We start from the raw sequence: 14,956 nt of genomic DNA, 5'->3' as shown, positions 1-14,956 counted from the left end.
GATTTACAGCCAAATTGTCTCTAAAAAAACTAATATGAACCCGATTCATCTCATGTGAATTATAATGATTACAACTTTCGGTTTTTGTCTCGTTCAGTCTTCCCTCTTTTTCTCTCTTGATAACTTTTCTCTCCTCTGATAAAATCTCTCTCTTGATAGTGTATTTTAAAATAAAATAGTGTATCTTAAAATGATATAGTGTATTTTGACATGATAGTGTTTTGCTGTTTTTTTTACACAAGTGTTTTGCATGATATAGTGTATAATATTGACATGATATAATGTATTTGGAAATGATAGTGTTTTGACATGATAGTATATTTTGTTGTATTTAATTTTTTGGCATGATAGTGTTGCCTGATATAGTATGTTTTGACATGATATAGTGTATTTTTGACTGATATAGTGTAGTTTATTTGTATATTACACAAAATTATCATAATCGATTGTTATAGTGTAGACATAATAGTGTATTTTGACATGATAAAGTATATGTTTGTACTGAATAATTGTTTTTGTTAAAATTTTAGAGCGAGAGAATCTTAAATAGAGAGAAAATCGCGGATTTTGGAAAGTATGGAGTGACTAGTTTGTAGCGAGGCACGTGCTTGGACCTGGTCCACATTATTTTAATGTAAACCGGGTCCACGCAAGATGGATTGAATTGACTGGGGTACAAATATTATTATTTCCTCTTAATGGGTTTTATTATTACAATCACTTCTGGGAGGGTTAGCTACATAAACTTATGAGCCAGATATTGTGGGTTAAATAACTTATTATGATTAAGTATTTTAATACTCCATCCGTTTTTTAAATTTTACTTACTTTCCTTTTACATCCATTTGGTAAAGATCCACTAATTATGCTTTATTTCTCATTTGACAAAAGATATACAATAATTTAATCAAGCAAGGTTGGCCCGCAGTCTGTCTCTTCCATGTTCTCTAGTCTCTTTCTCTTTTAAAATATAATAAACGCACACTTTTTCTCCTTATTAGAAAAAAAAGTAAAGAAATCAAGTGGACCCACTTTTTACACTCTCTCTTCAATTTGCATTAAAGTATGTATGTATCTATAATAATCAAGTAGGCCTTTAAAAAAAGTCTTTTTTATCGTCATCCTGGTCGTCTTAATTTAATACTAGTCTCATATGCACGCGATGCGCGCGAAGATATATTAACATTAATATTGACATTAAAAGCAGTAAATGCACTTATACTATTTCATTGTAGTTTAATTTGATCATTCCCAAATTTTTTTCAATGTGATAAATGAACATGTACCAAAACGTAATATAAGTTGATATTATTGGATGATATATGCTAATATCTTTAATATATGTGCAATTTGTTGCGTAACATTACATTGAGAAATTGGATGGTATAAGCCTATTTCTTTGATATATTTGAATTACGAAAATATTTTAAAAAACGATGAGATGAATTATCCCAACTAAGACAAACGACCACTAAGAGCCTTTAAATATATAAAATGATAAATTATCTTAATCGACACATATGACAATTATAAAAGGCAAAAAATAAAAAGATGAGATTGTCCCTTTTTTTGGGTATATTTATGTTAATGTATGTTCTTTGAAATTGCGATTGCATTTGGAAGTTTAGTTAGAAATAAACTTTGTAAGTTCTTATCTTTTAATTGTTTGGAATTGCTTTAGTTAGATTAGTTTAATTTTCAATCAAAAATATCTCTTTTCAAGCATTTTTTTTGGGAAATATTTTATGTGTACATTATATCTTATTATAAATTAGGCAATCTTAAGTTTTCTTATTAGTTATTACACATAAATATAGATCAAGAAAAAATTGGATATTTTATCATTCGCATTTTTTGATAAGTGAAGGGTAGAAAAATAATCTTACAGGAGGACACAATAGCTCACTCCTTGGCTTATATAATAAAGATTAGATAGGGGCTAATGTATAAGTTCATCGAATGCAACTAGGGATGGCAACGGGTCGGATCTAGATCGGTTCTTGGTGGTACCAGATCCAGATCCATTTTTTAGCCTAGACCCAGATTCGGACCGGATCCTATGCATCTCAAAAGGCAATACCCAAATTCGGATCCACTAGATCCACGGTTCTGGATCTGGATCTGACTGTTTCCCCAAAAAGTTGTACAAACAATCGCCAATATTTTACTACTAAATGATATAATTATTATAATATTCACCAAACTACAATATAGCAACATCCCAACATTTAAAATATTCAATCTTGTATGAGAATGAGATAAACAGTAGCCTTAAGTTACTAACTAAAAATTATAATATTCAAACTATAAAAAACGAATGTACGGGTCGGATTTGAATCCTTGATCTCCATAAGATCTAGATCCTTTTTTTTGTGTGGGATCCAGATCCGACCCAGATCCGTAGGGTCCAAAAAGCTAAGATCCAGATCCTTCAAAACGGATCTGGATCCACAGATCTGGGACGGGTCCAAAATCCATTGCTATCTCTAAATGCAACTTATGTGCCAATACAACCTCGCTCATAGTTTTCTTTTTCCAAATTTGGAAACCCTTTTCCCCTTCTTAGCTAAAGTAGTTTATAAGCTATTGTATGCTCCTTCCGATTTTTAACTTTTTGCCTTTTCACGGTCTCAAAGACATCTCTTTGATCGCTAATATTTTTAATTATACAGTTAATCATAAAATTATTAAAAGTTGATTGCTTAGATTTTTCATATTGAAATGAATCTAACAATAATATCACATGATTAGAGTTATATATATTAGTGTTAAAATATGATCAAATTATTTTACTCAAAAGAAGAAAAACAATATATATTAAAGTTAATGATCTTTAACTTAGAAAAAAAAAACAAATGGGTAAATTAATTAAAAAAAAAAAAAAACTAGATGGAGCGTCATATAATCCCACTCTCGCTTTCTTGGAAAGTTTTTACTACTCATAGATATTTTATTATTACCATTAACTAAGATTTGTGGAATATGATGTCAATTAATATATACAAATTTTAATGTAAAATTTATTAATATTTAAAAAATTTAGTTATAGTTTAATTAAAAAGTAAAATTAATGAATGATTTGGATCTAAGATTAAAACTTATTTTGTCTTATATTATCTTATCTTATTTTTTCTAAAATGAGTGAAAATAGGTTGAACATCTTATCTTATCTTATCTTATTTTATATGATCTTATCTTATCTCATCTTATTTGTTCTGAAATAAGTTAAAATAAGTTGAACATAACATAGCCTCAAAAATTACTCAATTTGTTGTGGCTACAATAAAATTTGTCGCCATTCTAAAATTGTCCCCTTTTAATAGAGAATTCTTTTTCCTTACAACATATTTTTATATAAGAAAAAACTAATTTTAGATAAAAGTAAAAAAAAAATGTTATTGATTAAGAATGTTTTTAGAAGGAAAATTTATCGTACTAAAAAGCCTTTTGACTTTTATATCATATAGATATGCGTTCAATTGTATGAAGTTCACATAGAAGGACCAGTGAATTAATGATCACGTAGACGTTTATTATCAAAGTTTAATTTCAATATAGTTTAGATTAGAGGTAACAGAAAGAATATTGAATAAAGTGGAGGAGACTTGCATAAAAACTATTGGGGTAATATATATATGTAGTAATCCATAAGATCTACTTTAATTTTTTCTAAACATGTTGCACATACCGAGCTGTTGGCGTACAGCCCGGCAAATCTACATATAACATGATCACACGAGTATAATATTATTATGATACAAAACCCGCCAAAAAATATTAAGTTCACACATTATAATTTATACGTGATCATAAACCTGAAAGTCAAATATACAAACACCAAAAACATAATATAATGCCCTACAATGGTAAAGTGGTCCAAATTCTAATCAAGGGCCAACAATCCACCATAGGCAGGATTATCACTGCCCGAGGCAAATTTTTGAACATAATTCGCACCAATTATGCAAACACTAATTTGTTTAAAGTTATCCGTCCTTTATTACTTTACGCTATACCAACAAGTTTATCTTGTAAGATACCGTCTACTTTTAAATTAAAAATTATGTAACGGTAAGCCTAATATTAAAAAGAAAATTAGTCCAATAGTGACTAGGATAATTTCTTTCGGTGACTAGTTTAATCCATTTAGTGGCTAGGTCTACTTTTATATTAAAATTAGACCGTCTCGTATAATAATTTTTACTAGATAGCTTTATATGAACACGATGCGTGGTTTTATTTCAAAACTCGTTATCAACTATATAATTCATCTGTACTAGAATTATGATTACACCTTAAAATGTGAAAGATTAATAGTTAGATGAATTTAGATATATTAATTTTGCTAAGGTGAAATACTAACAAAGGTTGTGAGTAATTTTTAGTATTAATTTTTATGAATGAATTTTGTAAAAAAAATAGACATAATGAGTTAATTTGACTGAATTAAAGAGTATGAAAGGTAGTGAAGATTTCAGACTTTTCAGGTAGACGTCATGTATACCATCTTTTTTAATAAAAAAAGGTCAAGATATTTTGTCATTTAATTTTTTTGATTCAAATATTTGATGTATACACCATTTTTATCTTGTTTAGAATGACAGGTTGAAATAAGAAAGGGTTCTTAAATTATTTTGTTTTATAATTCTGTTCATTCCATTAGATCAATAAGAGTAATTTAGTATCTTCAGAACGGAGACACCATCCTACCCTTTACTTATATAATAGATATGTTATCTATATTACACATATAATTTTTTTTTGACTAATATATAAAATAAATTTTAGAATATAAGTTCTTTTTTTAGACGATCTATATTGTATATTCACAAATATATTTTATTAATATATATTAGAGTCTTGAAAAAGTTGTTCGTTGGCATGAGAAAAAGTCAAAGTGTTGTAATTAACATAATTGGATAAGATATATCTCTTATGAAGAGTGAGACCAAATCCCTTATCAGTTGGGATACGATGATATGTCCCATTATGTGTTCTATATTTGGGTGTTTAATTTTTTTTTTTGGTTATTGTCGATGATATGATAGGATTAACACCATCTTCTATTCACTTGATTTCTCTAGAAGTTATCTCACATGAAACTATCAGTATTATAAGGTGTTAGAACTTACGGAAGCTTTTTTAATGGCTATAATAAAATTGTAGCCACCATAATTATTTAATCTCAGCCCTTCATTTTTAATTAGTGACTCATCTCACTAAGGCTGACTTTCGTCCCTGCTTGATGGGTGGGTCTTGCAGTCAAGCTTCCTTCTGCCTTTGCACTCGAGGGCCAATCTCCGTCCGGCCCGAGGAAACCTTTGCACGCCTCCGTTACCTTTTGGGAGACCTACGCCCCATAGAAACTGTTTATCTAAGACCGGTCCTAACACAAGGTTCGAATTCTAGCTTTTCTAGAGCGATATCTCAGTGATGGCTCGGCCCCCTTGGAAGGGGGCCTTCTTCGCCTTCCACCTAAGCTGCACAGGAGAAGCCCAAAGCCAATCCCAGGGAACAGTAAAGCTTCATAGGGTCTTTCTGTCCAGGTGCAGGTAGTTTGCATCTTCAATTCACAGACATGTCTATTTCACCGAGCCTCTATCCGAGACAGTGCCCATATCTTTACGCCTTTCGTGCGGGTCGGAACTAACCCGACAAGGAATTTCGCTACCTTAGGACCGTTATAGTTACGGCCTCCGCTCACCTAGGCTTTGGTCGCTGGCTCCCCTGTCATTAGGTCACCAACTTCCTTGACCTTCCTGAACTGGGCAGGCGTCAGCCCCCATACATGGGCTTACAACTTTGCGGAGACCCGTGTTTTTGGTAAACAGTTAGTTGACCTTTAAAACAATCTAAAAAATTAACTAGGTGCACTGTTAATTATAAATTTATTAATTGTATAACTGTTAGTTTGAGATTTAGTTTAATTATGAAATTCAAATGAATGGTGTAGATTTTAGATTAAAAATAAATGGTATAGATTGGTCAAGTTATCATGCTACAAAATTAATGTAGCCATTGTAAGGTTATCCTAAAACTTAAAACAACTGAACTTATTTGTACTTAACTATAAGTGCTTTCTCCATTTTTTTTCAATTGCTACTTTTTTGTATGTACAACAATTTATGCAATGCTACTTTCAAGCTTTTCGGAGTGTATTTTTTGACGCATTTAAGATATTAAAAAGTGAAAAAATAGTAATTTTGGGTGGAAAAAGAGAAAAATTAATATAAAAATATTACTTTATAGTGGACCAAATATCCCAAAATAGGAAAATATAGCAATTAAAAGAAACAATCATTTAAAAAAAATGTAATAATTTTTAAAAAAGAGTGAGTATTTAGATTTAAAAATTCCTGAACTTTTCTTTAGGTGAAAAAACACAGCCCAGGAATGATGAGATATCAAATACTCACTTTTCACGCATCACAATGCAAAATTTTGAGGTTATATATCTTTAGTTTTGTATTTGTAAAATTTATAAAAAGTACACATTAATAAAAATGCATGTTATGATGAATCTAACAAGACCCCACATGACTATATTTTCACCCGCGTATAAATCACAAATGATGGTCAAAGTGAAATATGTGAAGAGGGTAAAAATTAAAATATCAAAGTGTAACAATTAAATTGAAACGGATGAAGTAAAGTAGAATATGTAAATGTCCTCACAATCCAAAAATAGAAAATTGATCGAGAAAAAGAAAGTATAATTAGAAAAAAAAAAGAACACAGAAAAAAGAAAAAATGGAAAGAGAAAAAAGTGGTCTTTGAGCAGCTAACGCGCAGTCGGAGTGTATAGATCCTCTTTCTCTTTTGTCGTCTCCTTTTCTCTTTCTTGACTCCTGGAATAATCAATCTCTCTCTTCTTTTTTCTGTCTTAAAATTCCCAGAAATTTCATTTTCTACTACAGCAAAAAAAAGGCATTAATTTGGTTTCTTTTATATCTTTTGAAAGCACTTAAACTGTTACCCTTCTTTTAATTTCAACAGGTAACTCTTTTGCTACCATTTCGATTTTCAGTTTCTTCTTTTGCTTTTACTGCTGAATTTTCATGTTTGATCTAAGAATTCAACTTTTCTTTTCCTTTAAAGTGTTTAATTTTTCTGGGTTTGCGGTTTAAAAGCAAAATTTGATATGTGGGATTAGTAAGAACTACTATAATGGAAGATTTCTGGTTGGTGATTCAAACTTTAGGTACATTTTCTCATAATTTTGATTTTGGGTACTTTTTTTTTGTGAATTTTGATGTTAGAGCATTTTATTTTTCTGGGTAGTTTCTGAAATTTGAAATTTGCTTCATAAAGAGTGAATCAAAGTCATACCTTTTCTTGCTCATGGGAGTTAACTTTAAACGGAAGAAAAAGAACTTTTTGTAGATGAGCAAGAATTGCTAATTTTGAGGGGTGCATTATTTTAAAAATGAAGTATGAATTGTAAGTTTTCACGCCACCTTTAGTCATATTTCGTGGCTTATCAACAATATTAGTTACAAATAACTATAGATTAATAGTCAATGGTGGAGGCTGCACGTTTTTTGAATTGTAAGTCTTTGCCCTTTGGTTTGGAATGTGGATCAATTTCTGTGTTCCGATTTGTTTGACGGGTTCTTCATGATTTTATAGTTTCCCAAATGGGTTCACAGAATTATGGTATTTATAATTGGAAGTTGGAACTTTGGAGAATGATGATATTGTTGTGATATGATCATTACTTTGCAATACTAATGGCATGATTGATAGCTTGTAGTATTATGTTTGATTGTGTATTAGATGTTGCAGCTTGATTCAGTGGAATGGATATGCCTAAATGTGAGATAAACCGTCCGAAACAGTGAAGGAAATGGGTGACCAATCGTCTGGATTGATACTTGGTATCTCCATTGGGGTAGTGATTGGTGTGGTTGTGGCAATTCTTGCCCTGTACTGTGTTAGATACCAGAGAAAGCGTGCACAGATTGACAATAGTAGTTCAAGGAGATCAGCAACAATTCCTATTCGTGCGAATGGTGTAGATGCTTGTACAGAGTTATCAGACTCTACAGCTGGTGCAGATTCTCCCAGACAATTCAGGAAGAATATCAATGGGATGGCCTTGTGGTTTGATGGCTTTAGGAAGAGTAATGTTGTTTCTGCATCTGGCATACTTGAGTTTGCTTACAGGTTTGCTTTCTGGTAACTCAATTTGTACTCAATTGCCCATGTGAAACCATATAAAAGTTTATGAAATAAGAATTTTGGCAACCATCACTTTATGATTATAGGGCCCAGAATTGAATTCTGGGGTATTGAAGAGGGGAATTATTGATTCTGTAGGTAATTGTTATCTTATGGTAATAATTATGGTCTCAAACCTCGTTACCGCTTTTATTTTGACATTCCTTTGGTTAGAGGGTGTCATGGCTTTGTTAAAGGTGTAAGATCAATTGTGATATACCTTTTCTTGACATTTTGATGTGATGGTTGTTGCACGTTAAGATCTCAAGGGATTATTTTTTTCTTCCCCCCTTTATTTGTTCCTATCCATCTTGGGAAGTAAATCATTGTGGATTGAAATTATACTGGAAGTTGCCTGTCTTCGCCACCATTTACCGATATGTATATATATGTGGTTGCTCTTGATCTGATCACTATAGGCTGGCTGCTTCTTTTGCAGGGATTTGCAGAAAGCAACTCAGAATTTCACGACATTGATTGGCCAGGGTGCATTTGGTCCTGTTTACAGAGCTCAGATGTTAACTGGTGAAATAGTTGCCGTGAAAGTGCTAGCAACTGACTCAAAGCAAGGGGAGAGAGAATTTGAAACAGAGGTAATGATACAGTTTGATAATTGTTGCTTCTTATTGCAATTATCAATGGACACAAAGCCTGAACTTAGATGACATAATTGGAGGGCTGCATTCCTAGTCTGAGTTGCTGTCTTTTTTATGGTTTTAGCTATTAAGCTGATAGATTCTTGATTTCACCTTCTCCGTGTCTTCCCTGCTCGTGTTCTCAGGTTAAGCTACTAGGAAGATTGCATCACAGAAATCTCTTGAACTTGATTGGATATTGTACAGAGAAGGGAAAGAATATGCTTATATATGTTTACATGAGCAATGGAAGTCTAGCTTCCCATTTATACAGTAAGTCAGCGAGCCATTACCCTAATTTAATTGTGAGCTTAGGAAAAGATTATTCTAATTGTTATTGCAATGAGTTGAATATGATGAAGTTTAGCAAATTTCTTTTTCAGAAGTATATAACTGCAGTGTGCATAATGCATAGTTTGAGATATTGAGCAACTATAATAATAATTGATAGCATTGTGGATTGACTGAAGGAGTTCTTTCCCGTTAAACTGTATGAGTTAGTTGTTAAACTACCCACCAAACAAATTTGTCGGAGCCTGTTACACTGGAGACTGCGATTTGACAGGTTCCTTAGTTTCAGATTTTTATGCTCTTAAGCAAGGATAGCTGCATACCATGGTCCGGAACAGGTCTGTGATTGCAAATGGTGTGTGGTATCCCTCCTAATACTCTCCATTGCAGACCTGTCCCATTAGCAAAATCTGCTATGAACATCAGTCGTATTGTTTTATGCTGCCAGTGCAAACAGCTGGAGGATAGCTTCAATAGATTATAAATGAGACATTTTAATTCCAAATTAAGACCTGAACTGCAGTCTTTGGTGGCCTATTCCAATTTCAGAAGTGCTGTATCCTCATTTTACTGTGTTCACAGAGATTTTATTAGGGCCCATTCTTAGACTCTCTTGATATTTGCTTGGTTCTGTGACGGTTTACTGAGTGAAGATTGGTTGACAATTTGGGGGGGGGGGGGGGTCATGACCAGATTGTAAATTTAAGATCTCAACACTAGGCAGAATATCAAATAATAAAGCTACAATATGATTGAATTTTTCCTTCTAGCTCAAAATTAGGATAAAAAATCGTTTGATCACATAAGATCAATGTTCGAAGTAGTGTCTAAGTTTACATGTAGCTAAAATTCAAATTGAAATCATTCTACAGCAGTACAAGAAAAGGCTGTGGATTGCTACATCACATTTCAACAATCTAGTAAAGCAACTGACTCAAACTTTAGTTTAACCTTAATTCCCACCATCAATCTCATCACCTCCTACATTATTCCTTTCTTTTCTTGTGGTTGCATATTGCATTGCAATTTTCAAGTGCGGAGATGCTTCAGGTCTCGTATTTCTCTGCTGGATTGCTTGGTCCCTTGTGCTTAACAGAGTCATGACAACGAAAATATTGATAACTCTGCTTTGGATTTCCTTATAGAATTTACATGAATTAGGCATTCTTGTAGACTTATTGGAGGTTGTTTTAAGATTTATTCTGCTAAATTGCCTAATTCTGCTATTTAACCTTTTATGGGTTCTGACTATTGTTGGGTATATGGCGTGATATGAAGCTCATGGAGGTGTATGGTTGGAGATGAAGTTGCGTAGAAGGAAAACATCATTTGGGACATAAGGCTAACTTTGAATGGACATATCTTTCAATCTATAAATGATTTTGAGGTGATTCAAAGTGGAGGTGATAGCTTGTTCCGAGAGCTTTCCAACGATAGGTCATATGTTCAATTCCGGTAAGAAACGAGGAAGTTATGACTGATTTACGCAGAACTGGCAAAACTGCGAGAGCTGACCGCGACTCGCGGCCAGAACCGCGACTCGCGGCCAGCACCGCGACTCGCGGCCAGTTCCGCGACTCGCGGTTTTGTGGGGAAAAGTACGACGCGTTATTTTTCCGGTTTTTCTTAATGAGGGTATAAATAGGTGCCCTAATTACGATTAATGTATTCTTCATCTTTAAACACAGATTAGAGAGAGAAAAAGCTATAGAGAGAGTTCTTGAGTGCTTTTATTGTAATCTTTCTTGAATATTCATCGATTCCTAGTGCAAATTCTGGTTTTTCTCCCAGTTCTTGGGTTTCCACGTAAAAGTTCTGGTGTGTTCTTTCCTGCTTTACTATTTGATATTCTATTATTGTTTGCTATTATTCTACGATTGATAGTCAATAGAACTTACAACTATTGCTTTTACATGTCAAATGTATAAAATTCAGTAGAGATACGATAGAAAAGGTTCAATATTAGAGAATGACCTTAGACTACTCTTCCAGGACTGGTGATATACAGCTATGAATGTGGCACCAACTCCCCAGGGAGGAGTATATGTGTTCTAGGATATACCCAGCTTTCTAGGAGAAGCATTGTGCTTCTACAACTTAAGTGGTGGAATTTGATAAAAACGTAGGCGTATGACACAATTGTGTGGATTCAAGATTGTTTTCTTCAGATTAGCTAGAGCAGTAGATCTCATAGGATAATTTGAGTGTCCATTTCTAGAGCAGTAGAAAAATACATAGTATGGTGATGCGATTTTCAATGATATTTGAGCACGTGAATAGCTGTCTGGTCTGAAGAGAACTATAATTCCGACTCCTGAATATTCTTTCTTTAGGTGTTGTAAGGTGATTCGTAATAATTAAGCAACATAAGGATTATCTAATTTACTTGTTTCCTCCAGATGAGAAGATGGAACCATTGAGCTGGGAACGAAGGGTTCATGTAGCATTGGATGTCGCAAGAGGCTTGGAGTATCTTCATGATGGGGTAATGTCAATCTGCAGCTTATTTGATGAGAAAAAAGAAATTGAAGCTTGTTTAAATGATATTTCAATCTGATCTCCCCCATTTCTGTTTCAGGCAGTCCCTCCTGTATTACATCGCGACATTAAATCTTCCAACATTTTGTTGGATCAGTCTATGAGAGCCAGAGTAAGTAAGTTGTTATCAGTTTTTTCCTTTGTGATAGTATACTTTTGTTCAGGTCTTCAGGAAGAGCAGAGTCACTAAAGCAGGATGAATGGCAACAGAGACAACCTTACTTATCAATTTAGTCTTGATGTTCAATATTTGTGCTTTCCAGGTGGCTGATTTTGGGCTTTCAAGGGAAGAGGTAGTTGATGAGCAGGCTAGCAAATTGAAGGGGACTTTTGGCTATCTTGATCCTGAGTATATATCCACAAGAACCTTCACAAAGAAAAGTGATGTCTATGGTTATGGGGTCTTGCTTTTCGAACTCATTGCAGCAAGGAACCCTCTTCAAGGTCTGATGGAGTATGCGGAGCTGGTAAGTTCATATTTTCAAAAACTAATTTTCAATTGCGTTTGACACCCTGAGAGAACGTTGATATAGGACCAAATAGTTATCAGTGGTTTGCTTAAAGGTCCTCTCCCCCTGCTGGAAAATCTTTACTGAGGTCCAAAAGGCAGATGTTCTTCACTTCGAAAGTATATATTGTGGTTTTTTGAACATTAATATATTTCAGAAAAGGTATGGGTTCTAATCAAACCTGGCCCTATGTTTGGATGGAAACTTGTGAAAAATTTGATACCCTTAAGATCCACATGGAAAAGCCATAGGGAAGGGCCTTAATTAAAATTGACATCCATCACGACCACCAGCCTTGGTTCCTCTATCGATCATTACCACGTCCTATCAAACTCACCCTGAGCACTTTTAGTACATGGGTTCTTCCATTAGCAGAATAGAAAAATCCTCCCACCAAGATCATTGCCATCAGGGAAAGTACCTTTACTCGAACCAGCCACACCAATCATTTACCAACTCCATCGCTCCAACAACTTCGAACAAAAAGTAGATGAAATTTGATACGTTAATGTCTTCTTGATTAAGTCATCTTTTATGCCACCAAACTGGCAAACTTCCCATGTCTCTGGAGTTTATTAGACAAAAATATACTACAATTGGTCAGATTTTTGCTAGCACATGGTGGAGATGGAAGTAGAGAGGTGATGAACTAACAATTGGGGGGGGGGGGGGGAGGAGCAAGAGAAGAGTAGTTGGTGGAGGGAGGAAAAAGGAGAGACATGAGGAAAGATGGTGCAGAGAAGAGATTAATGCATGAGCGCTGGAGCCTGGAGGAGACTGAGGAAAGGTTGATGCGAGAAGAAGTGGGAATTGAGTAAAAGGGTCTGTTTTTTCCCCTAACAATCGGGGCAAAACACGTTTTAATTTCCGAACTATTGATATTTATGCATTTTAATCCCCTGGTTCTAACCCAATCCTTCATACCTGGAGGTGAATCAAATGTAGACATTTTTGTTTATATAGTTGACTTATCAGAATGACATAATTAATTGTTTATAAAGATGATTTGGCACTCGAAATTCTGGATATAAATTACTTTATGTAATTGTTCAATGGCTTATGTATCACTCGCTCACTACATTCCTTTTCTGAAACCATCATAAATAGGCTGCAATGAACACAGAGGGAGGGACTGGATGGGAAGAAATTGTTGATTCGCGTCTTGACGGAAATTTTGATGTTTGGGAGCTGAATGAGGTGGCAACTCTTGCTTACAAATGTGTAAACCGTGTCCCTAAGAAACGTCCATCCATGAGAGACATTGTCCAAGTATTGTCTCGGATTCTAAAATCCCGGCATACTAGGAAGCCGAAGGGGACATCTTTATCTGCAACACCGGAAGAGGTGGCCATCGAAGTTGATCAAGTAGAATCTCGAGCTTCAGAGAGTGGACACAGGAGAGAAGAGTCTATAGACAGCATGGATACTGATTTGTAACGGCTGATTCATTTTACATTCTTTTATTTCCCTTAATTTTTAAAAGTTCTTTTTGGTATATGCCATGAGTGCAGCAGCAAGTGATGCTGCGAGTACAACAAATCGGGTGCTGATTTTGGTGTAGAGGTTTCAGGTACAGGCTTACAGCAATTTTAGGATTTAATTGGTTCCTTGCTTTCTTTCCAGCTCTTTGTAAAATAGGCCATTGAGATAACTCTTCAGTTTGTTCAATGCAGCCAGTGTAAATCTTATCGCTTTCAGTTTTGGCTTGATGACTTTATCTCATAACTAATTTGTACATTAATGTATTCAAGGCTGTAATGTAGCTAATCGATCTGTCTTCGTATAGATGTGAGAAAAAGTATGGTGGTCAAGTATCCGACTCAACTGTTAAATCGGGTTTGCTTAGTTTTGGTTCTAAATGGATCAGTTCCATGCTGTATACCGCTCTATTCTTACCTACTTTGTGTATGGAAGTGCTTGTGAGTGAATCAAACACCGTGATGAAGCCCTGTGGGGATGTAGTTTAAATGTAATTTACGTGCAAAGGTGAAAACAACTAATAGGTCATTTGGTACTTGGTAGGCGGTAATAAACAACAATCATTGAAATAAGTTTTGGTGTGAATTTTGAAGTAAAACCCCACAACAAAAGAATTTTCTCATTTTTTTAAAATAAACTTGCAGCCACTTGATAACACTTTCTAAAGTGGTAATAAATTGGAAATAAATTTCAATCCGACTTGCGTGGAGCCGGTTCACACTAAAAATAGTGTGGACCAAGTCCAGGCACGTGACCCGTTATATCACTTTTTTTTTTTTTTTTTTTTTTGAGAGGAAACGCGAGAAACCGTTTTATTAAGTTAAATCAAGTGCGACCAAAGATGTCACACTTTGGGGAAAGGAATTCATACAAATACGTTCACTATGAAAATTCACATCCCATCTCGCAACTAAATGAGCAACGGTATTCCCATTTCTACGGACATGACTACACCGGAATTCATCAAAGCCCTCACTAAGTGTAATAACATCAGAAATCAAAGAGAAGAAAGGAGCTAGGCCTAGCTTCTTGTAGCGCACCGCTGAGATGACATTCAGTGCATCACCCTCCAGCCATACCTTCGAATACCCGAACCGACGAGCCATCATTACACCAAAGCGAGCTGCTGCCGCTTCCGCTAACCGAGCCTCCCACGCCACATTTAACCTTGTAGCAGCAGCCAGAAGTAAGTTACCATCGCTGTCGCGAATCACGGCACCCAACCCAACAACTCTATTAGGCCCAACATAGGCATCCACATTTATCTTCACCCATCCCACATCC

The 14,956-nt window shown here is 34.6% G+C and overlaps 1 protein-coding gene across 5 annotated transcripts; it reads left to right on the top strand.

The window, feature by feature from the left end:
- Positions 1 to 6,714: 6,714 nt before the first annotated feature.
- On the top strand, positions 6,715 to 13,978 carry LOC104907102 (calcium/calmodulin-regulated receptor-like kinase 1). 5 transcript variants are annotated; one of them, XM_057393909.1, is made up of 9 exons: positions 6,715 to 6,996; positions 7,099 to 7,201; positions 7,777 to 8,166; positions 8,660 to 8,813; positions 9,002 to 9,128; positions 11,546 to 11,631; positions 11,725 to 11,796; positions 11,948 to 12,151; positions 13,301 to 13,978. In XM_057393909.1, the coding sequence occupies exons 3-9, from the start codon at positions 7,847 to 7,849 to the stop codon at positions 13,628 to 13,630; spliced, it is 1,293 nt and encodes a 430-aa protein (XP_057249892.1). In that variant the 5' UTR covers positions 6,715 to 6,996; positions 7,099 to 7,201; positions 7,777 to 7,846; the 3' UTR covers positions 13,631 to 13,978. The 5 variants fall into 5 exon arrangements, with proteins under 5 accessions (XP_057249892.1, XP_010694279.2, XP_010694280.2 ...); XM_010695977.4 differs by lacking the exon at positions 7,099 to 7,201 and having other exon boundaries at positions 7,786 to 8,166; XM_010695978.4 differs by lacking the exon at positions 7,099 to 7,201.
- The last annotated feature ends 978 nt before the right edge of the window (positions 13,979 to 14,956 follow it).

This window comes from Beta vulgaris, chromosome 4 (assembly GCF_026745355.1).
Source record: "Beta vulgaris subsp. vulgaris cultivar EL10 chromosome 4, EL10.2, whole genome shotgun sequence".
NCBI lineage: Eukaryota > Viridiplantae > Streptophyta > Magnoliopsida > Caryophyllales > Amaranthaceae > Beta > Beta vulgaris.
Note: the sequence above shows the minus strand (reverse complement) of the source record. Positions and strands in the feature narration are given on the sequence as shown.